The 21,830-nt window shown below is 37.8% G+C and overlaps 1 protein-coding gene across 1 annotated transcript; it reads left to right on the forward strand.

Annotated features, from left to right (window-relative positions):
* Window positions 1–598: 598 nt before the first annotated feature.
* On the forward strand, window positions 599–20,003 carry LOC135473406 (telomerase protein component 1-like). The gene is made up of 21 exons (XM_064753256.1): window positions 599–1,447; window positions 2,852–2,920; window positions 3,704–3,810; window positions 4,406–4,539; window positions 5,155–5,288; window positions 6,009–6,104; window positions 6,841–6,990; window positions 7,672–7,808; window positions 9,025–9,244; window positions 9,994–10,173; window positions 11,126–11,313; window positions 11,876–12,045; window positions 12,927–13,101; window positions 14,094–14,214; window positions 14,824–14,952; window positions 15,337–15,458; window positions 15,875–16,007; window positions 16,408–16,524; window positions 18,190–18,333; window positions 18,995–19,075; window positions 19,585–20,003. Exons 1-21 carry the CDS (start codon window positions 998–1,000, stop codon window positions 19,867–19,869), a joined length of 3,342 nt encoding a protein of 1,113 aa, XP_064609326.1. The 5' UTR covers window positions 599–997; the 3' UTR covers window positions 19,870–20,003.
* Window positions 20,004–21,830: the final 1,827 nt, after the last annotated feature.

Here is a 21,830-nt window from a genome sequence, read left to right on the forward strand (position 1 = left end):
GACATATTAATTTTAATAATCTATCATGACGTTCATGTAGGCTGTACTTATAATAGCCATAATCGATCATACACTTGGTGAAGTTTTGATTATTAATTTTCACTGAGAATAATCACAGGGCTACGTATCATGTGTTTCAGCTTAGATTATAACCCTGCTTTTTAACCCACCGGTATAAAGTACAGGCTTAACTTATGTTGTACCCTGACATCGGCGTCCAATAACAGAGAAAGCAATGTAAAACAAAATGTTAGGGGTGGTATCTTAAAAAGTACTGCATGTATTAAGCTAAGGGTTGGCACACATAGCAGAATAGCATGAGGGAGATATTCCATTGTTGAATGGATATGTGCATATTAAGTACTGTAACTTGCTGAATTCCTGACTTAGTGTATTGGGTATAAGAATCAACATTAAACAAAGTGGTAGGGGTGGTTTCTCAAAAAGGACTGCAGGTATTGAGCTCAGCATTTTCACACATGAGCACAGTAACATGAGAGGGATAGTCCATCGTTGATTCAGTGTGTACATATTAAATACCATAATTACTGAATTCCTGACTTATTGTATTATATATTAGAATTACTGTTAAACAAATTGTTAGGGGTGTTATATTAAAAAGTATTGTGTGTATTGACCTGAAATTTTGCATGCATATAAAGCATGTTCCCATGCTTACGCTGGGGGAGCATAGTATTTACCATGAATTACCAAATATATGATTTTACTTCTTTATGCATTGAGCTGGAGTGTTTAATTCACGTGTCTCATGGAGGCAAGCTCTATTGTAGCCTTGCTACCAATTCTAAGTTTATTGTTAGTGCACACTTTTCTTATGCATTATTTTTAAATGGCCTGTGGCAATAATAACCGGTAGATGATCTTTTTTGTGTTTGATCCATTCTAGTAGGAATCGTCATGCTCACTTAGAAAGTGTTGTGATAAAATCTGCAACAAGATCAAGGCAGCAACTGCAGGAAATAACAAACCTGACAGTATGGGGTGTGGAGCCTCTGTAGTTACGGTCCCCTCCACAATGGGGAAGAGAAGAGCAATGGTCTCCGTCCTGGTGCAGACAGATGGAGTCTATGTCCCAGAGGACCCTATCGTTAAAAGGACAGCTGATGTTTATCGCACTCCGAATCTTGAGGGTGAAGGGGCCGAAGCTGGTGAGGATGTAGTCGATGACAAGACGCCTCTCTTAACCGACAGCCATGGGCGCACCTACAAGACGCAGGGTAACTTCTACGGCCATTTGGTGAAACACAACCCTGAAGATGTGGAGGCGACGTGGCTGGCTGTGTGTGAAACTCTGGATGTGCCTAAGGGACAGAAGAACATGAGGAAGGATTTAGTGGTCAGGAGAAGTGGATGGAAAACAGTGAGGATATTTGTGTCCTCAACCTTCAAAGATTTTCAACATGAGAGGGAAGTCTTGGTCAAGCAGGTCAGGACCATGTTTTGATTGGTTGATGGATTAATTCTTTGATGTTTTAATGCTGTAATGAAGAATTTCAGTTTTCACTTGTATAGTGGCGATCAGGTTTATGAGTGGTAGAGACTAGAGTGGCCAGGGTAGTCATTCTTAAATCACATATGCCCTCAATCTTCAGCCATTTCACATATGAAGGAGCAGCTTTCAGTAAAAGTATAATTTTATCAGTCTACACTGAATAATGCCTTCAGCATATGCTTGAATAAACATCTCGCAATTATGTGAAAAGGTTGAAGAATAACAGTGGCTCACTTTGACAAAACTTTTTTTTTTGTATACCTCGTTGCCTAATGGAGCTAAAACCTTGACAAAGACATTCACAAATAATATTGACAAGAAAATTGGTCTTTGTTTTGTGAGAGACTTCATGTTGGCACTACACCAGATATTAATACATGTACATGTATGTGCCAAACTTCCTGACTTTAAGTTACAGACATACAAGCTCAGGGAAAAATTGTATTCGAGCCTGCAGCCTTACTAGTCAGGGAGAGCATGCTGTGGTCTAGTGGTTAGAGATGATTGCCTTTCAATCATACAAGGTGTGGGTTCAAACCCGGCCTTTGATAGGAAATTAGAAGATTCATCACTCTTACTGTTTGTGGGGCCTAGGTCACAATGAGCAATTCACAGTGCTCGGGACTTCCACCAGTGTGATGTGGACGTCAGATGTGGGGCCTTCAGTCTGATAACTATATGGTTTCAGAATTTTTATCCCAAATTACAAAATTATCAAATTTTATGTGCATAAAAGTGCATTAATTGAGGTAAGCATACTGAAATTCTTCAAACTTTTCGTATGTTTGCAAGGTTTTCTTCAAGCATATTCTGAAGGCATTATTCTGTGTAGACTGATAAACTTATACTTTTTGTTAAGCCCTGAAACTGGCCAAACGTACAAAATATTTGGCAGAATTATTTGGGGGGGGGGGGGCGTTCAGATAATTTTATGACTGTTTTGTCTATAATGATGCCTAAATATTTCAGCTTTTGTTAATAGTTTATATATTATTATAATAGTTTATACAGTGTACCTATTCATCCCAGTGCATTCATCATAGTGGTGTAGTATTATATTCATGAATATATATTCATGCAGGTATCCTAGAAGAAATGTATCCTAGAAGAAATGTATATGTGGGGTCAGTTTCATGAAGCTCACCTAGCAAAGTAAGCCTTAAACTACTCTGACAATGTAGTAGAGATATAAAGTGCACTTAGCTAAGGGTAACTTAACACTAAGCAAGCTCCATGAAGCAGGCCCCAGAGGAACTGTTGACCTACTAGCTAAAGTTTTGTTTTCTGTAAGTATAACAAAGTTTACCCAGCTTTTTCCCCACCAATTTTTATGAACAGGTTTTTCCTGATCTGAGGGCTTGGTGTGAGAAGAGACGTCTTCATCTGGTAGAGTGTGATTTGCGATGGGTAAGACCATTCATGTCACTCAACCTGTGAACTTTTTGGTTCATTGTAGAGTTATCACTCTGCAGAATGAGTATTTGTGAGTAGATGTAGCACTATCATATAGGAGTATAAATACTGGTGACTTTTCAGATGTGAACCCCTGTACTATGATACATGTAGATGTAATTATGCCTTCGGTTCAAGTCGGTTCAATATCATTAAGATCTTGGACAGGGAATTTTCAAAATTTTGCTTCTTCCACTCTTCTTGGGAAATAATGAGGAAATAGGATGTTGTTGGTTCCCTCTCGGTGAGTGTTACATGAAGTTCACAGGAGACCACTTGCCTTTAATAACTACCAATTAACATTTGTTTTACATGTGGAAAAGTTCACTTGCATGTATGTATATCACTTGCCAAAGGTTGGTGGTTTTGTATATAACTGTGTGCATGTAGATGTGCAGTGCATATGGGACCTTCTCCTAGCCCAGAGGTCTATGATGCATTGTCGCAGTGAATTGGCCTGGGGCTTTATATGATGGCGTATGTTAGGATTTTGGCTAATGTTATGGTTCTGCCTAAGCATGGTTGACTATTTTTCTACATCTCGACCACTGTTGTATGAAATTACATACTTTTAAAGAAAAAAGTACATGTATGTGATGGTCTAATTTTGTGTTAAAAGGAACAGATTCTCAATAATGGTTCTGTTTACAAAGTACGGGAACGGTTATAAAGGCATAGATGTATGAAACTAGCTTTTCATATTAAAACATAGATGTCATCTGCCATGTTGTGATTCAGGGTATCCCAAAAGATTCGACCACAGAATTGACCTTGAGGACATGTCTAGGGGAGATAGACAGGTGTTATGCCGACAATATTATGCCATATTTCCTGAACATGACCAGGTGAGAGCTTTCTCTGATGATCATCAAAAGCTTCCCTCTACTAAGTCTGCCTGCTTTATTTGGTAATGATGTGGCGATCAAGGTTGAGATCTGCCAGGTCATGCTTCAGTAGATAAACTCAGTACTTTCGTACTCAGGTGATTATGTCCAGCACTGGTTGATTTGGTGCCAGTACACTGTGCTTGTATTGTGTATCTTTGGCAAGTGGAAACAGCATTATAAATACAAAGGTATTGGAGGCATTTTTCTGAAAAGTCACAATAAGGTTAAGTGATATTAAACTTTGAAAGCAAACTATGAATGAAACTGTATAGATGTTAGGTCTCTACTATGTGACATTCTAATACTGTACTGCCCCTAAAATTTGACATAAAAATGCACATTCAGAAGTATATAGCTGTTAAGATGCCACCACTACTCAATTTTGTACAGAAATCGCAAACATTGCCGTTGTCATTGTTATTTGGGTGAAAAAAAAGACTCTGTCTCAACCTTTATTGATGTTGATGATGTTTGTATAGTAAAACCAGTGAGTGAGGACACTGTCCACATGAGAGCTGTGACTCATTTTGATACCTTACTTTCCTCTGCCAAGTGAGCGTATAGGCTGGATTCCCACCCCTGGAGATGTCCCTCAGAGCCTGGTGGAGGAATACCGCTGGATATTCGGACTGTCAATCACAGAGATGGAGATCATTCATGGAGCATATCGCCAAGACAACCCAAACTGTAAGACAGTTCAACAGTGATATCAATATCAATGATGAGCATATATGTAAATATTCACTGAAGTATTGATTATTTATCAGTCGATGTGTTTTATTTAAAAGCCACCAATATGAATGTTCTTTAGACCAAAAATATATTCTGCCATTGGGGACTGCTTATGGCTGTTCGTTGGGATTTGTCTTCTTGCCTTTGCTACCATCTCATATGTGTTCAGGCTATTACCTCATGAACATAGATTATGGTATTCCAAATGTGTTACATACATGTAGAGACCAGGGGAATTTGTTTTCATGCAGATAAAGGTAACTGAAAGGTGCCAAACCGTTATTTCAAATTTCATGAAAATTGGTACATTTCTAAATCATCTCTACACGCCGTGGCAAACTGAATGACTTTTGATGAACAATGGTCTGAAGGTCATCCGGGAGCTGCTTTGTCATTCACAGACATATGCATTTTCCAGTTTAGTTTTAATACAATCTTTTTACAGTGAATTAAGTAATCGGTATAAATTACTGCAACTGCAAATATTTTGTGCCTAATTGCTTTATAGCAATAGAGTTTTAAGATTTTGCCTTTTCTACATTTATAATTTGCAAGACTTCATTCCCACAGCTTTGTTCCTTGTCCGTAATGATGACTTTTTGGAGTCTGTACCACAACAACATCGTCACATGTTTCTTGATGAACATCCACTGGCTGCAGCTAAAATTCAGATGCTGAGGTCCATGCTGGAGGACAGGTTCCCTGTAAGTCAGACTGCTGACTCAGCAGCTTTGCTATGTCTATTTGTCACTTCACCTGATGATTCAGCATATATTCTTCAACATTTTGTAGATAAAAAATTAAACCACATGATGTGTGTTTTGTTGCCCTCTAGTTTAGTGAAGTCACTCCATACTCCACAACACAGTATGAAAAGTGACTACTGCGAAACAGAAGTTTCAGAATTGCACAAGGAGGAATATCTGACATTACTCATCAGTTTCTACTGATTATAAACATGTGCTAATAATGAACTGCCGCATAAATGTGGCATCATTAGACCAACCTTGTTATGTTCACACGATGGGAAAATGTGGGAGGGTATGATTTATCTCCTAAAACACTGGATGCACCTGTTCTCCACTTTCAACTCTACATCTTAAATGGCTTCTAAGAAGCCGTAATATCAGACATAAGGTGACATCGTGAGAATAAGGGGAAATTGGATTGTTGTATTTAGTTTGTCAACTGCAGTCATGTTTGCATTTTTTTATACTACATGGCTCCATCAATCCATCCAGGATGCTAAAGAAGCTAGAACAGCTGAGGATGGTCGTGGGTTTCTTCCCGGACTCTGTCCAGTTTCCTCCCACCATAATACTGAAATATTCTTGAGCTTGGCATAAAACGCCAATCAAATAAATAAGCAAAAACAAATCTTTCAATTTTTGTTATTTTTTGTTTGTTTTCTTTTCTTTTCACAGAAAGAAAGGCTGGTGAAATATTCGTGCAAATATTCTGGCATAAAGCCAGACAGTGACAAGATAATCCTTGACCTTGATGACATGTTTTACACCAAGGTTGGTACAACATTCTTTGACGCATTCTTGTTAGTTTATTCTCAGCTTATATCAATTTAGCATACACATGCTTGGCAAATGCTCAGATTTTGAGTGAGTGAGTGAGTGATTGGGGTTTAACGTCATGCTCAACAATTTTTCAGTCATTTGACGACGAAGGAATCCTTAGGGTGTATGTAATGTACCTCCTTGTTATCTAGTGCTGCTTCACCGAAATGACTTACCGAAAGCAAGTAAGCCGCCCCACCTGAGCCATTATACTGATAGGGGTCAACCAGTCGTTGCACTATCCCCTCCATGCTGAACACCAAGCGAGGAAGCCACAACTTCCTCTTTTAAAGTCTTAGATGTGACTCGGCCCAGGATTGATCCTGGATCTACCACTCCCGAAGTGGACTCAAATTTTGATCCCATTGATCAGTTACATTGGACCAGTCTTCTGATACGAAGATAGAAAGAACGGTTTGTTTTAGTTAAATGATTTGTTAACCCATTGGTTTGATTGGCTGATGTCAATAGATGCAACTTAATTACTACATATATATTTGTTTGCATGTACAAATAAGTATAAGTACCAAAATTATTACCTAATTATTAATAAATAAATAATAAACTTCAGAATTATACAGTTTTATAGTTTATAGGTTTACAGTTGTAAAATTACTTTCTTGCCACCTAGCTTAATACTCATTAATTTTAAAATAGTCATTGATGAAAATTTGCTCTGTATATATAGGTGATGGAGTTTTTCCAGCAGCGGATCTCTCAGCAGTATCCATTGGAGGAGAGTAATGTGGATCCATTCCAGCAGATGAAGGAGTCACATGAGTCCTTCATGAAGCAGAGATGTGACAGTGTTTGGGGGAGGAAAGCAATACTGGATGAGGCATGTACTGGTGCAAGAACTTAAAACATTGAAAGAAGATGCCACATTTGCATTAAATATTTCTATAAATTTGTGTCAGTGTTGATGGTGAGAATTGCAAGTGTATACATGTAACACAAGGAATTGTCTGCACCTTGCTATCTAATTTGCACTTCTTTTTACACGCCCATACATACCACAGCAACCTGTGGATGGTCGTGGGTGTCCACCGGGGCTCTACCCGGTTTTCTCCAACCATGATGCTGGTCACTGTCGTATAAGTGAAATATTCTTGAGTACGTCATAAAACACCCGTCGAATAAATAAATAAATGAAATACATGTTGTATGACATTGTCTGACAATCTCTCTGTCCGTAAATCTGTATAACATAACATTAATTCACTTCCTGTCTCATTTCCAGAGCAGAAGCCTATTGACAATGAATCAGATCGGTCTTAAGCCCTTTTGGTGATACTTGTATCATATTTTTGCTTTTTATTTTAACGCTGTACATGAAAATTGCTTCACTGAAGAGTTTGAACGAGAGCAATCCTGTGTCATCTTGATGTTCCTAAACTCCTCGTTGCTTCTACTACATTCCTGTTGTATAAATTGAGTTTGCACGTGTTCTAAAGTCTATCTGTGATCAGTACATGTATGTAACAGTGATATTGGTCTTTACTCACATGCCCACGCACAGATTGATCAGTACATAGATGGAGCAGGGAATGATGTTCCTCAGCTGGTTCTGGGAAATGCAGGCTCAGGCAAGTCCTCCATTCTGGCCAAAGCAGCTGATCAGACAGTGACTCGAGCTCTCAACCACAAAATACCAGGGTAAGCACAACAGATAATGGGGGATATTTTCAGAACCGAGATTCAGGTTGTCTGAATTGGGGTACTTTTTCCAGTGTATGGGTGACATGATTCTGGCAACCTGTAAGTATCACCATTGTTCTCTTACAATGCATGATGTTTTAGTTCGCCAATAAAACTTCATTGTAAAAGGAATATACTACAGAACTTGGGCTCAAATTGCTTTAGGCAAGCCAAAGATTCCCGATTGAGTTTATAATAGCAAAACATGTATATACTCTTGGGATAATGCTGTTGTTCAAAAACGTTTTAAAGTCGTACTCCAGCGAATTCAGTTTTCAACATGAATAGACTTTATAAAGCGTTGAAAGTAATTGTTTGAGTAAAAGTGTAAGCCATACACGGGCTGTCAATCAGTTGATGGATCAGGTTTTAGTCAGCACACTTGTCCTTTTCAAAGGGCTTTAAGTAATGCACATGAGACATTTACATTTCTAAAAGTACATTTTTCTTGAAAGCTAATCCTTCAATGTAAAGGAATATTATAGATTTTATGGTATTTTTGTCATATAAGGAGAGTTATGCTGTGCTAAAATCTAGAGGTGTCACTTCTATGCGCTCCGTTTTACAAGACAAAGAGCTATATAGACTCTGATCCCGCTCAGCAGGTGACTATTTGGCCCAAGTGCAAAACACACTTGAAATTCCTTACATGCCACAAAAACAGTGCAGTTTTACATTTCTGGTGTGAATATGCGTAGTTAGATCCGTTATTAGTGAATTTGTAATTAATGGCATTTTGACGGAGCAATTTAATGTCGCGTATTAACTTTAGTCTAGATTAAAGTTTAGTTTGTTTTTGTATTAGAATAAAATGGGATTAACATTTACATTTTATTTATCTTTGGTGGTGACCTTTGGGTCAACTTTCCTCTGTTGGTAAAATAAAATTCTATTAACATAATAGTGTAAAGTTGTATAAATTAAGAAATAATCTTTTGGTTCTTTTTTTTTTTAATCCTGCTTGTGTCAATAATGTATATGGATATATTAGTTTCTTATCAGATATTGTTGAAAATAGACTTCAACGTTTCATTTAATTGAACTAATACGTGTGTAAGTCCTTACATAAAAATAACAATACCCTTTGCTGATGGTCAAGGTAAATTCAGTCATTTGTTCAGAAAAGTGCTCACCCTTCATGACTTTATTCCTGTAACTCTTCTATATTTACCAGTGGAGGGAAGCAAGGCTGGCACGTGTTTTATCACTTTGTGGGGGCGGTACCAGGCTCTATAGAGCTGGAGGGTGCCCTCAAACGACTACTGTTGGAACTAGGGGTGGTAAAGAGCAGTAGCATGCCTAAGGACCTGGAGGAGGCATCACAGCTCTGTTGTAGTACTCTGTCTAATGTCAACACCAGGCCTATTGTGGTTTTTGTAGATGCACTTAATCAGGTTTGTATTTTTTGTTGTTGTTGTTGTTGAAGAAGGGGACAGAAAATGAGGAAAATTTTCCAGAAAATTGAACCAAACATTTATTTTCTCCCCCTCCATTTTAGGTTGTGAATGCTTATGTGGCAGTTATTTATTACTACATGTACATGTGTGTTTACACCTTGTCCGTCAGTCCATCACAAATCATTTTCTGTAATTAATTACTAAAAGCATCAACATACTGAATGGAAACTTGGTACATGGTTTCACCATGGTGACTTAAAGGGATACAAAATCAATTCTGGCTGGTATAAGATATCTAGGCAAGTCCAGGCTATGAAGTGCCTCAGTTGAATTTTAGGTATAGTACATTTATTCAAGCTAGACGAAGGCTGTAAGATTTAACCGAGAAAACCCCATCTCCACTGCCAGCCAATCAGTGTCGATTCTGTATCCCTGTAAAGGTCAAGTTTGAGTTTCAGGAAATTTCGCTCATTTTGATAAAATTATGACTGTTTGTGTTTTGTTTTTTCTTCAAAACAGTTAGTTATTGTGAATTAAGATTTGATGCAAGGCTTCACTGAAATGAGTTACAGACCAAGTTTAAGTTTTGGGCTATTTCATCCATTTTCAACGGAATTGCAGCCATTTTTGTTCTGTTGTGGACTTGTGTCAAAGAACAAGCATACTTCCTGTACACGTATGTGTTTTTCCTGTAATTCAGTGTGTGCCTCTGTGGTTTATCAAAACTGCGTATGTGTTTCTTTCAGTTCCAGTCTGATGCCGTTACCCTGTCCATGACCTGGGTGCCTCGTAAGCTGGCCCCTCAGGTACGCTGTGTGTTCTCCATGATTCCTGACACTCCCCCACACGTCACCTTGACAACCAGAGATACAGAGAACTGTCCCAAGACCCTTACAGTGCCTCCTTTGACCCTAAGAGCCAGGAAAGTATGATCTTTTGTTGAAATTTTAAAACATAGCACATTTGCAAATTTAAAGAAAAGACAGCATTATACTGTATGGATATGTGCAACTGTCATGCTGGCTTCCTCTGTGGTCGTAAGTGGGAAGGTCTGGCAGCAACCTGTGGATGGGTGTGGGTTTTCCCCCGGGCTCTGCCCGGTTTCCTCCCACCATAATGCTGGCCGCCGTCGTGGAAGTGAAATATTCTTGAGTATGGCATAAAACACCAATCAAATAAATAAATAAATAAATAAATAAATACATGAAACTGAGTATGCCACATAGGATTCTTAAAGTTGCTCTAAATATGCACATGTATCCAGTAATAAGCTTGAGCCTACGAGCTGATATACAGTTGGAAACTGACTTATTTACATAACTGGGATTTGTTTAAGGGGATGTTTGATAAATGTCTTGATGCCTTGGAGATTTTTGATTAGTAAATTGTGGGTTTCTGGAATTATAATGACTTTAAATACACTGGACAGACACGTATGGTCTCACAATTATACGTGTGTGGTAAACAGAGTTGCTATTTCATTGATCATTACTTGCAGCAAAAGATTTGATTGGTCGCACGTGAAGTTAGGCCACACAGTCTGAATGTGCACAATGCATTCGATCAGTGGATGAGTAACAAATGCTGAGTAATTAGAAGCAGTCTTGTGTGGCCTGATAATCGGAATTATGCAGAATGTACCCAGTGAACCTGTTGAATTTCAGTTTAGGATTTCTGACTTAACTAGTGGGTAGAGTTAATTAAAAGATGAGAATTCTGCAGATTTAGCTACAGGCCGTTTTTACTTACCAAATGATACACAAACACACACTTTTTTTTTTTTCTTTTTTATTTTGTTGTGTGATTCTTGACAGTTGTTGCAAGCATAAGCTTCTTGAAGTAGTTAAGTCCTAAAGACAGGCTTTGTGATGATTACAGGAAATCGTGGCTGAAGTTTTAGGGCGTTTCCAAAAGAAGCTGACCTTGGATCAGATGATTGAGTTGTTGAACAAAGAGTCGTCTGCAAACCCTCTCTGGTTGTCCATTGCCTGTGAAGAGCTAAGAGTGTTTGGAGACTTTAAACAGATCTCTGAGAAAGTGGCAAGCTTGAAGGACAGTTTGTTGGAGTAAGATCCAGTTAATACCTAGAGTGTGTAGATATATTATTGTCTATAATGTGGATGATAAGATTTGGTTTTCATGATTTCATTATTTTCATATGTTCAATGGCAACAGTGTTGTGGGTATATTTTTCAGTCCTATGGGAAGTTTTCTCCCTGGGTTTATTATGTATTCAACAGGTATATAACCAGTCACATTCATATTTTGCATGTATATACAGCTATAAATATCTGTTTAAAAAGTTTACTGTTATAGTCAAAACCACAGATAGTTTTCAAATACAACCCAGGATGGTATAGATGTGTTTTTGAAATTTGCGTGTAAACTTGTCAGATATAAAGTTTCAGTACATTTGACTGATTTAACTAAGACTAAAACCTGTTTGTTTATTGCTTTCTTCATCAGATATCTCAATTATTGATAAACTGTTTGTCTATAAATGAAAGGTGTTAAATATTAATAGTTCTGGCTTCTTTATATAGAACTGGTGCAGTGGGTTTTTGAAACATTTGCCTACAGTTCCAGCAGTGCCTTCAATGCCTAGTAATTCGTAACATAATTTTTCAGCTTGTTGGGTGATGTGCTGGCCAGGTTTGAGGAGGAGAATGGTAGCTTTTTACTGGTGGCCACACTCTGCCTATTGGAGGTGTCCATGTCAGGCCTGCTGGAGTCTGAGCTCCTTAATATCCTGTCTGAGGAGGAGAACCTCATGCCTCCCAGCAACAAGGAGGAGAAAGGTGAGGTCATTATGGAGTGTGAGCTCTTCAGTATCCTGTCTAAGGAGGAGAGCCTCATGCCTCCCAATAACAAGGAGAAAGGTGAGGTTGTAGAGGAGTGAGGTCATTATGGAGTGTGAGCTCTTCAGTATCCTGTCTAAGGAGGAGAACCTCATGCCTCCCAGCAACAAGGAGGAGAAAGGTGAGGTTGTAGAGGAGTGAGGTCATTATGGAGTGTGAGCTCTTCAGTATCCTGTCTAAGGAGGAGAGCCTCATGCCTCCCAATAACAAGGAGAAAGGTGAGATTGCAGAGGAGTCTGAGTTCTTCAGTATTCTGTCTAAGGAGGAGAACCTTGCACCTCCCAGCTACAAGGAGGAGAAAGATGAGTGTAAGTTCCTCAGTGTCCTGTCCGAACAGAAGAATCTTGTGCCTTCCAAAAACAAGGAAGAGAAAGGTGTGGCAATTATGAAGTCTGAGTCTCCCAATATCCAGGAGAACCTCATGCCTCCCAACCAAAAGAGCAGGAAGATTAAAATTGGAGAGAAAGATGTAAAATTACAATAATATAATGTTTGTTGTAATAGCATACTGTTTTAAATTGTTTAAACACATATTTCACAGTGGTCAGAGTGAAGGTATTATTCTTGAATCAAGTACAGTTTTCATGAGTGGTTTAATATTAACATTTAACTGGAATTGAAACTTACCAGTGCAAATAATATAAGAAATGTTTTGAAAATTGTGACTAAAAAATGCCTGGCAGAAATTAACAATTCATAATTTTGGGTAGTGACAGCTTTTTACAAAATGAGTGGCTATATGCATGTGGTCTGTGTCATCATTATTAATGCTTACTGTTAGTTTATCAATACATGGACTATCTCATTCTACATCATTACAGGTTCTAAAGAGAAATCGGAGAAAGAAAGAAAAAGGTTCAAGGGGGAGCAACTCCCTGCTTACAAATGGGCACAGGTGTACCGGGCCCTGCGCACCTTTCTCCGCCCCTATGGTGACAGTGGGGAGGGACGTCTAGATTTCTACCACAGGTCCCTCAGCAAAGCAGTGAGGAGAAAGTAAGCCTAATTTTTGCTGTCTATGTGATGAACACTTTCCTGGCTCATCAGTCACAGCACTGTGACATAGAGATTTATTAAATCGCAGTAATTAAGTCATCCAGTTTTGATGATCATGTTCACCAGTACATTTCTGCTTCTGGCTGTAGTTTACTATAACTGTTGATTGGTTAATGAGGCTATGCAGGAGATTTTTGGCCCTAAATTCATATTAGCTAATCCAATCAAATGTTCTGTATTTACCTCAAATTAGCTGAAACCATTTGCCCTTCAGTAAATATCAGGCTTGCACCTGTAATATTTAAAGACTAAATTTTAATATGACTTTAAAGTTTGAAAAAGTCCTTACCCATTTTGAATGTTAACACATGCACTTATGAGGTGGATGTTTTGTGAAAGGTCATTATTTGGGCTATTCTAAAAAAATTCAGTTGGATTTATTTTTTTACCAAAAATCTCTTTAAGAGTGTCTGTCTTGTACTGTTAAAACACCCAGTGTTAACATTCCATTCTGGCAATTTGTGCTCCCATAGTTGTCAACATGGGTGGGATGTCATGCCAGTCTGGTGTCATTCCAGTGAGGGGCACAAATATGTGATGTGACAAAAATGCTGAAGGTGACATTACTCCTCACTAAAGCAAACCAGACGACCATAGAAAATAGCAGTTATTTGAAGTTCAATCACAGAAGCTATAAAATAGGGATTCTTCAAAATTGCATTTTTCTAGTATATGTATGGATTCATATAGTCATCAGGTGCCCTATGCCCAGTGACCCAGGATCCTCTTACCCATTCATGTTTGGGAAAGCCTGCCAGAAGCTTGTGTATGGTTGTGGGTTTCCTCCGATATTTGCCCATTTTCCTCCCACCATAATGCTAGTCGTCATTGTATAAGTGAAATTTTCTCGAGTATGATAAAAAAATATATCAAATAATCGATAAATTTCACAGTTACTTTTTTTTTCAGTTATAATCTCTTTCTTTACTCAGGTACTTCAAGCTAAATCCTGATGGTTCAGATTCAGGGGAGACCAAGAAGTTGTTCCGCTGGTGGCATACTTTATTGGCGGACTATTTTCAGCATTCAGAAAATCTAGACAGGAAAGTTGAGGCAAGTGATGTTGAGGAAAGGAGTAGAAATGTGGACTATGAATAATTGTGATGCAATGTTCTACTTAAATCAGTGAAGTTAAGTTTTTTAACTCTTTGTAGAATATGCTGTGGTTTTCTTCAACTAAAAAAACATGACTGCTTCGCTGCCCTAATGGTTAGAGCATCTACCTCGAAGTTGGGAGACCTGGGATCAAACCTTGGTCGGGTCATATCAAAGACTTTAAAAATGAACTTTAAAATTTGTTGCTGACTGGTTTGGCACTCAGCGCTGAGAGGTTAGGGCAAGAAAACAGGACTTGTTGGCTCATTGTCAGTAGCCACTGGGTGGGGTGTCATGCCTGGTGTCTCGCCCTGCCACAAGACGACACAATATATGTACACACTCCTAATGACTCTTCGTCGTCATATACTTAAAATTATTATGTACATGTATGATGTTAAACCCCAAGCATTTATTCATTCCTTCATTCAACTGAAAAAACAAGTTATTTGTGAAATAATGTTTTTGGGCAAACCGAGAAAGAAATGCTCCCTGTTGGATATGTATAAATGTCAGACTTCACAATTTTCTTTTTTTTTTCAAAGTGACTTTGCTCTGTCATTACAGGAATATCCTCACCATGTTTTGTTCCTAAATGATCAAGAGAGAATGACAGAATTTCTGCTAGACCAGAAAGTTATCGATAAACTGTACAATGAAGAATTTAGCAGCTCCCTATTGCTGTTCTGGAGAAAGGTAAGTAAGCATCAGCATATTGACGTACTCCGAGTAGAATCCTCAAGTTAAGGAATATGGGATGGGTTAGGAGGTGTGAGGGCTGTTGGCATGAGGAAGAAAATATAGTCCATCTCAAAACCATAATTAATCTTTTATATCTTTATACTTTTATGTGTCTTATGTTATTCAGTCAAATGATAAGGTGGTCATGTATTTAAAAATCTTGAATGTAAAAAAATGTTATTTCTTAACTGACTTTTTATGATGTTGGAAACTTGTCCTAAAGTTTGTTGTGTATGACACTTTTTTGCATACACTGTACAGTTATTATATATGAAAAGCCTGCAAGCATTTGAACAGTATTCTGATTGAGTGGTTGGTTCTTGATGTTGTGACCTTCAGGGAGCTGGAGGGATAGAGAGATTGACAGAGCTGTATAAGGGACAGGCCCTCAACATGGCTAACTGTGGTGACGTGAACAAGGAGAAGCTGACCGTCAAGCTGGAGCAAACAGGACACATACTGTGAGAACACTTTGTGATAGCTATTGGAATTCACAACTTCTGGTTGCATCATCTATCTTTATGCACTTTCTTGAGTTGGAGATGAAATTTGTATTTGGTGACATTTGTTTGAAGATTTCAGTTCTGATTCTGATCAACAGTTTCTATAAACTATGTGTATATTGACCTACATTGCTCCCTCAAAATAATGCACCCATCGAGGGACAAGTTTTACTGATTGCATTGTGATCGGATTCACTGAAAATCGAATCCATTAAAGGGAGTGAACTCAGACGCCACAATCAAGACATGAAAACTATGATAATCCAGTAACATTGATTGGTTTAAGTTACTGTTGAAGGCATGAAGGATTCGTATAGTGTCGCTTTTGCTATTACACAAGTCATGGTGTACACTATTGCCTGTTTTTGTCTCAGTCACCAGGCAGGCTCATACGAGGATGCCACAGAGCTGGCCCGTATGGCATACAACATTGAGGAGAAGGAGCTTGGGAACAGAATAGAGAGAATGGTGGATCTATCTTCCCTTATGTGCTACTGTATTGATGGGGTAAGGCAATAGACTTGTGCACTGCATATTATTTCACTCATCAAAGATTTCATTTTTTTTTTTTTGTTACAACATGCACTAAATGTGTTCATAGTTTAGGAGATCACTGAAAATAATTTGGTGTGTGAGGGGTGGGAGTGGATGAGATGAGAGGTGAAAATCTCCATTGAAATAAATAAACATTTAGGAGCCAGTCTCTTGTTATGTTCCTACAGCCATGTTTAAATTGTTTTTGTTTTTTGTTTTTTTGTTGGTTGTACCCATTTTGGTACCTGTTCAAAATTCTAGTGCTAAAGTTGCATGATCATATGGTCATGGTCATTTTTGACCATTAGGCAAGTTAAATATTCTTCATGACATAAATCACTAATCAATGCTAAAATAATATTCTGTTTTTCAGCAACTGAAGAGGCACGAGTTCTTAACCAGATCCATGTTGAAACAAGAGAAAGAGTGTATTGAGTGGGCCAAGAAAGCAATTGAACTGCGTAAACAGCTGAAAGGCAAAGTACACAAGGTGAGTACCGGTACTGTAGTTGTTCAACTTTTTCGCATGTTTGCAATATGTTTATTTAAGCACATTCTGGGGGCATTATTCTGTGTAGACTGATAAAATTATACTCTTTGTTAAGACCTGAAATTGGCCAATCCAACCAATGTAGTTTTGTCTGTAAAATGAAATTTGAAACATGCATAAATGGTGCTGAAAGTTGCTCTTTCATATGAGAAAAGGTTGAGGAAATAGGGTAATACACTTACAGATATTTGAATTAGATGCTAAAACTCTATGGAAGTTTTAACACCCATCTCATTCACCCGTTGTTTTTAAGTAAATACCAAGTACTTCAGCTTACTATCAGTGCTGGGAGACCTCTATCTAGAAGGTCAGATCCATCCAACCATGTGACTTTGAGGAGGACTCACACTGGTCAAGTTCTTTAATGGGTTCTCCTTGAAGATTGCTGGCCTTTGATCAATGAGTGTGCCTGGTTGAAATTAGCTGTTGCTCATTTGACTGCAGCTTTGTAAACAGGGCTCAATTACAGTGGCTTGTTAGTGTCATAATCATGCAATTTCATTTAAATATTTGGGCTGTTTTCCATATATACTTACAGGCAAGGTGCCTTATCAATCTGTTTATTAGTAAGTTGGTTTTCAACCAAGGATAAAATCATTTACAGCATGGTTAAAATATTTCAACAGTAATGAAAATATTTCTGCAAAAACAAAATTACTTCTTCTTAAAAATGATTTGTTGTGTGAAAAAATTACTGCAATTGTGAAAAAAAATATTCCATGTAAACCAATTTTAATACTAACTAAGAAACAGCTTAATAAATGGCCTATCTGGCAATTATTTATAGAAAACATGCTAAAAATTGCAAGAAATTGCATAGCATCAATAAGCAACTGTATTCAAGAGATGTATTATAGAGGTATCTGGTGCAAGAGGCACATTGATTTTTGTCCTGGCTGGGTTTGCAGTGGTTTACACATTTCAGTTTTCTCTACCAATAAACCTGACTACTGTTATATAAGAGAATACAAAATATATTTAAAAAATAAGTAAATCTATGAATAAATGAATATCCCTCCATTTCTTCAGAAAAGTTTTTTTAGGTAGTTGTCTTTGTTGGATGATGGTAGCAAACTTTTCGGGTTAAATTTTCGTTCTTGCATTACTCCTAGGACCACAAATTTTGTAGCAGGTCATAAAATTCTTTGTTGGGCATGACCTGCAAATATCCAAAAAGATCATTAGGGAATGGTTTTTTCTTTTTTTTATTGTAGTTAATGAATCAAATAGGAATTTTAAAGAAATTAAGGAATTGAAAGAAATAATTCAGAGTGAAATAAAAAAAAATTCTTTTCGAGTATGGCGCTTTTAGCTTTATCCTTCATAATGGTATTCATACCTACACTGAAACGTTGCTCACTGAATAAGCTGTGATCCATTTATTTGTGTTGTTATCCAGCTCAGCTTCTAAATGCCATTGAAAGAAGTCCTTTTAGGGGAGTTGGTCAAGCTTTCCCAATGATAATATTTTTTTATGGTCTTCTATTTTTTTATTTATTTTTTTTTTTTTTCATTGACCATTTTTGAAATCCACTCATCCTTTCTCTTGCTTTTGGCTGGGGTATGTTACTGACTGCCAATAGGGTTGTAAATTTCACATTGCAGTTTAAACTGGCAAAGATGATGGTACAACTGGGATTTAACCTATCCAGCTGGGCTCTGATTGGTGGAAATGAGGAGATGACAACAGAAGCAGCCTTACAGGAGGGCAAACAGCAAGTGACAGCAGCCATAGCTATCTATGAGGAGGTGAGCAGTACATTAGGGTCTTACTTTGACAACTGTGTTCACCCTGCAGTCACATTTCGCAGGGCCTCGGTGACAGTAAGTGCTCATGCAACGTCGCTCCTGTGTCCATTGGCACCGTCTAACGTTTACTGAGACCACTTGTCTTCCACGGTGGTGGGCATATCTGAGACAGTTCGTCAGTAATCAGTAACTAACCAAAGATCTATGATGTATTCTGGGAACTCTGGTTTCCTTTTGACCCAGTCTGTTACAGGAGGCAACACTGTGATCTAAAATCTGATAGTAACACTAAAAGTATCATTCCAATCAGTTGTCAAACATCTTATTGTGGGACAACTGTATCCCAGAAGCAAAACACTTGATTTGTACTGTATAACTGACCAATAATTTTGCTGAACTAAGTTGGTGAAAGCCACATCAAAATTAAGTCGCAAATAACTTTACAGGATTTTTCAAGAACTAATCAAACTTCTGTATTTCTATACAGCAAGGCATTTAGGTAATGCAAATTGCTTAAAATTATGGATAATTTACTATGTGTCCTGAAGAGTACACAGTGAAATGTTGAAATACCGAAACACCAGAAAGTCTTCAACGAGTCCCACTGCTTATGTATTATATGAAGTATGTGTAATAGTGTCCAATGCTGATCATGTTGTAGATGAAGGACCTAGGGAACATTGCAGAGGCTAAGATGACACTAGCTGTTCTGTCCAGGACAGGGAGTACAGAACAACTGAAGGTACATCAATGGAAATCAGATTATATACAGATATGTGTTTCTTCCTTCTCACATATGTTTACAACATCGTTGTTTTCAATCACCAGAGACTGCTTTGGTGGCCATCTGGGTCAGCTCACCTGGCATTTAGCATTGAGGTTAGAGCAAGGAAACAGGAAGTGCTCCAGTGTCCTGCACCCATGCCACTGACTGTAAAATGAAATATTCTTGTTAAACACTAATTTCACAACAATACGATTGAAATAATAAGAACAGTAATTATATAATACCTATAAAACTTTATTTTCCAAGGGAGATCAGTTAGTTCCAAAATCAGTCTGCCTTAAGTCCCATATGCATACACACATTCACACAAAAAAGTTATGTATCAGTCTCTTTAAGGCATTACACATCAATCATTTATTAAATACCATTTAAATTAATTTATTAAATACCATTTATTAAATACCATTTAATAAATCAAACCATTGCTTTCCTCAATGGATTTATGTTGGTCTTTGATTTTTCAGCTTTATGAGGAGGCAATGGATCTGTGTCAGCAGGTGTACGGTGATTACTCAGTCCTGGCCGGCAGGATTTACATTAACACTGGCATCTACTATGAGGACATCGGCAACTACAACAAGGCTTACGACTATTTTCGTAACAATTACCGCGTGCACCTGCAGGTGTTTGGAGCTGAACATGTCAAGGCTCAGCGGGCGAGGAAGATCCTCAAGGAACCCATGTACTTGAGGATATCACGGGAAAGAGGTGACACTCTCCCGGAGCCTGAGAATGAGGTGGTCACCTAAATCATCATTGTGATGAATATCCATGTCAAGTTTCTCACTCAAAAGACCTTTAGTTTAGCATACAGGCTACCATTTCATTCAATTTATTCCGTAAACAATTCTTGAAATGATGTAGTCGTGTGAGGGAGAACACCCGGCCCACCTAGCTGAGAACACCAAGGCCCAACTAACTGAGAACACCCGGGCCCACCTAGCTGAGAACACCCAGGCCCCCTAAGCTGAGTACACCCAGGCCCAACTAACTGAGAACACCTGGGCCCACCTAGCTAAGAACACCCAGGCCCACATAGCTGAGAACACCTAGGCCCACTTAGCTCAGAACACCCAGGCCCACCTGCATGTAGCTAAGAACATCCAGACCTACAGAGACCACCTTGATTCTAAAGAATATCACTGCACACTTCAGTGAGGGATTACAGTGTAAAGAACACCAGGTGTGACTGGATGAAATCACTTAGATTCTCCTGATTGGGAACAACAAAGGGTATGTGCTTGAGAACAGCCATGCTTGCATTGTTGTAGGACATTATGACACATTCACAGAACATGAAAGTAATAATATTCCGTCCATTAGTTTAAGTGCTGAAATAATGTTATCAAGACAACTGCCATAATCTCTATTTCACTCAGCCGACTGTTTAAATGTATCAGTATAGTGGATTATACATTGTATGGCTCCACAAAGTCAGGCTTGCATGAGTTGTTGTGCACATTACTTAATTGCATGGGTAACCAAAAAATATTTTGATGTGTTGTAACGTGTAAATAACCATCTATTCACACAGGCATATGTATGTGTATGTATGCTGCTTAGCACACATTGATTACTCCCCTTTGTTCAACTTTTGTGCAAACATTTTTTTTTAAAAGTATTGATTAAAGGAAAGGTGTACTTGCTGCTGTTCAATATAAATGTTGTGACATTTAAAGAACCATTTATTCAGGCAGGTATTATGCTGCTTCGCACACTTGGATTACTCCCCTTAGTTCAACTCTTGTCCAAACAGTATTGACTAAAGACAAGATGTCAAATAAGACTTAATGGCTGTTTTGGTGATGTGGTTTCATTCTCCTGATAAAGTCATGTTATATTGGTTTGAGTTAGCAGCACTTAAGTAGGAATGTGATGAGTAATTTAAAAGAAGTCATATGCCATCCTGATCAGCTTGTGCCGTTGCAAGGACGTGATGAGCGTGACTTTTATATGCAATATTATATATCCTAATTTCTCAACCTTTCCGCTTTTGAAGGAGCAACAAAAATATATTGGTTGGGTTAGCCAATTTCAGGGATTTACAAAAAGTATAATTTTGTCAATCTTTACAGAATAATGCTCTCAGAATAAGCTTATATAAACACCTTACAAAGATGCACAAAGATTGAAGAATTACAGTATGTCTGTGTGTACCTGTATGTATGGAATACCTTTGTGTAAATTGTGATTTGGTCTGTCTGTCCATCCATATATGCGCAATTACTCTCGTTCTTAAGTTTTAACTTTTACTCTTTTTACAAAGTCAATAAAATTGAAATTGATATATTCTTTATATGTACGTGTAAGTTTTAGAAGACCAAATGGTTGATACATTATGATATTGATTTATAAGGTAAGTTAAAGGTATATATATACATGTATTATAAAACTTTTATTTAAATTACCGGTATACATGCCCACTAACTTGGTCTTTCTACCTCATTTAACAAAATGCTTTGTAGATTACAAATTTTGTTCTTAAATCCAGCAACGTCTATTACTGGTTGGTGTTTTATTACCTCTCTAACAAAGACTTCTGCTCAAGATTTTGTAATACTGTTACCAGTTATTTTTTTAAATTGTTATTTTTTAAATTTCTTGAAATATTTTCATTTGATCTGAATTTTGAAGAGTATGTTTGACATGATTTTTCTTTATTCAACATCTTAATCTTGAGTACATCTTGAGTATATATGTATATAGTTTG

The sequence above is a fragment of the Liolophura sinensis genome, chromosome 8 (assembly GCF_032854445.1).
Source record: "Liolophura sinensis isolate JHLJ2023 chromosome 8, CUHK_Ljap_v2, whole genome shotgun sequence".
In the NCBI taxonomy this organism is placed as follows: Eukaryota; Metazoa; Mollusca; class Polyplacophora; order Chitonida; family Chitonidae; genus Liolophura; species Liolophura sinensis.

Bases quoted from the DNA above. Each gene is read 5' to 3' on its own strand.
- LOC135473406 (XM_064753256.1), top strand. From the start codon at position 998: ATGGGGTGTGGAGCCTCTGTAGTTACGGTCCCCTCCACAATGGGGAAG. The intron at 6,105-6,840 runs GTTGGTACAACA...CTGTATATATAG, and splicing joins ATGACATGTTTTACACCAAG to GTGATGGAGTTTTTCCAGCA. The intron at 14,953-15,336 runs GTAAGTAAGCAT...TGTGACCTTCAG, and splicing joins TATTGCTGTTCTGGAGAAAG to GGAGCTGGAGGGATAGAGAG.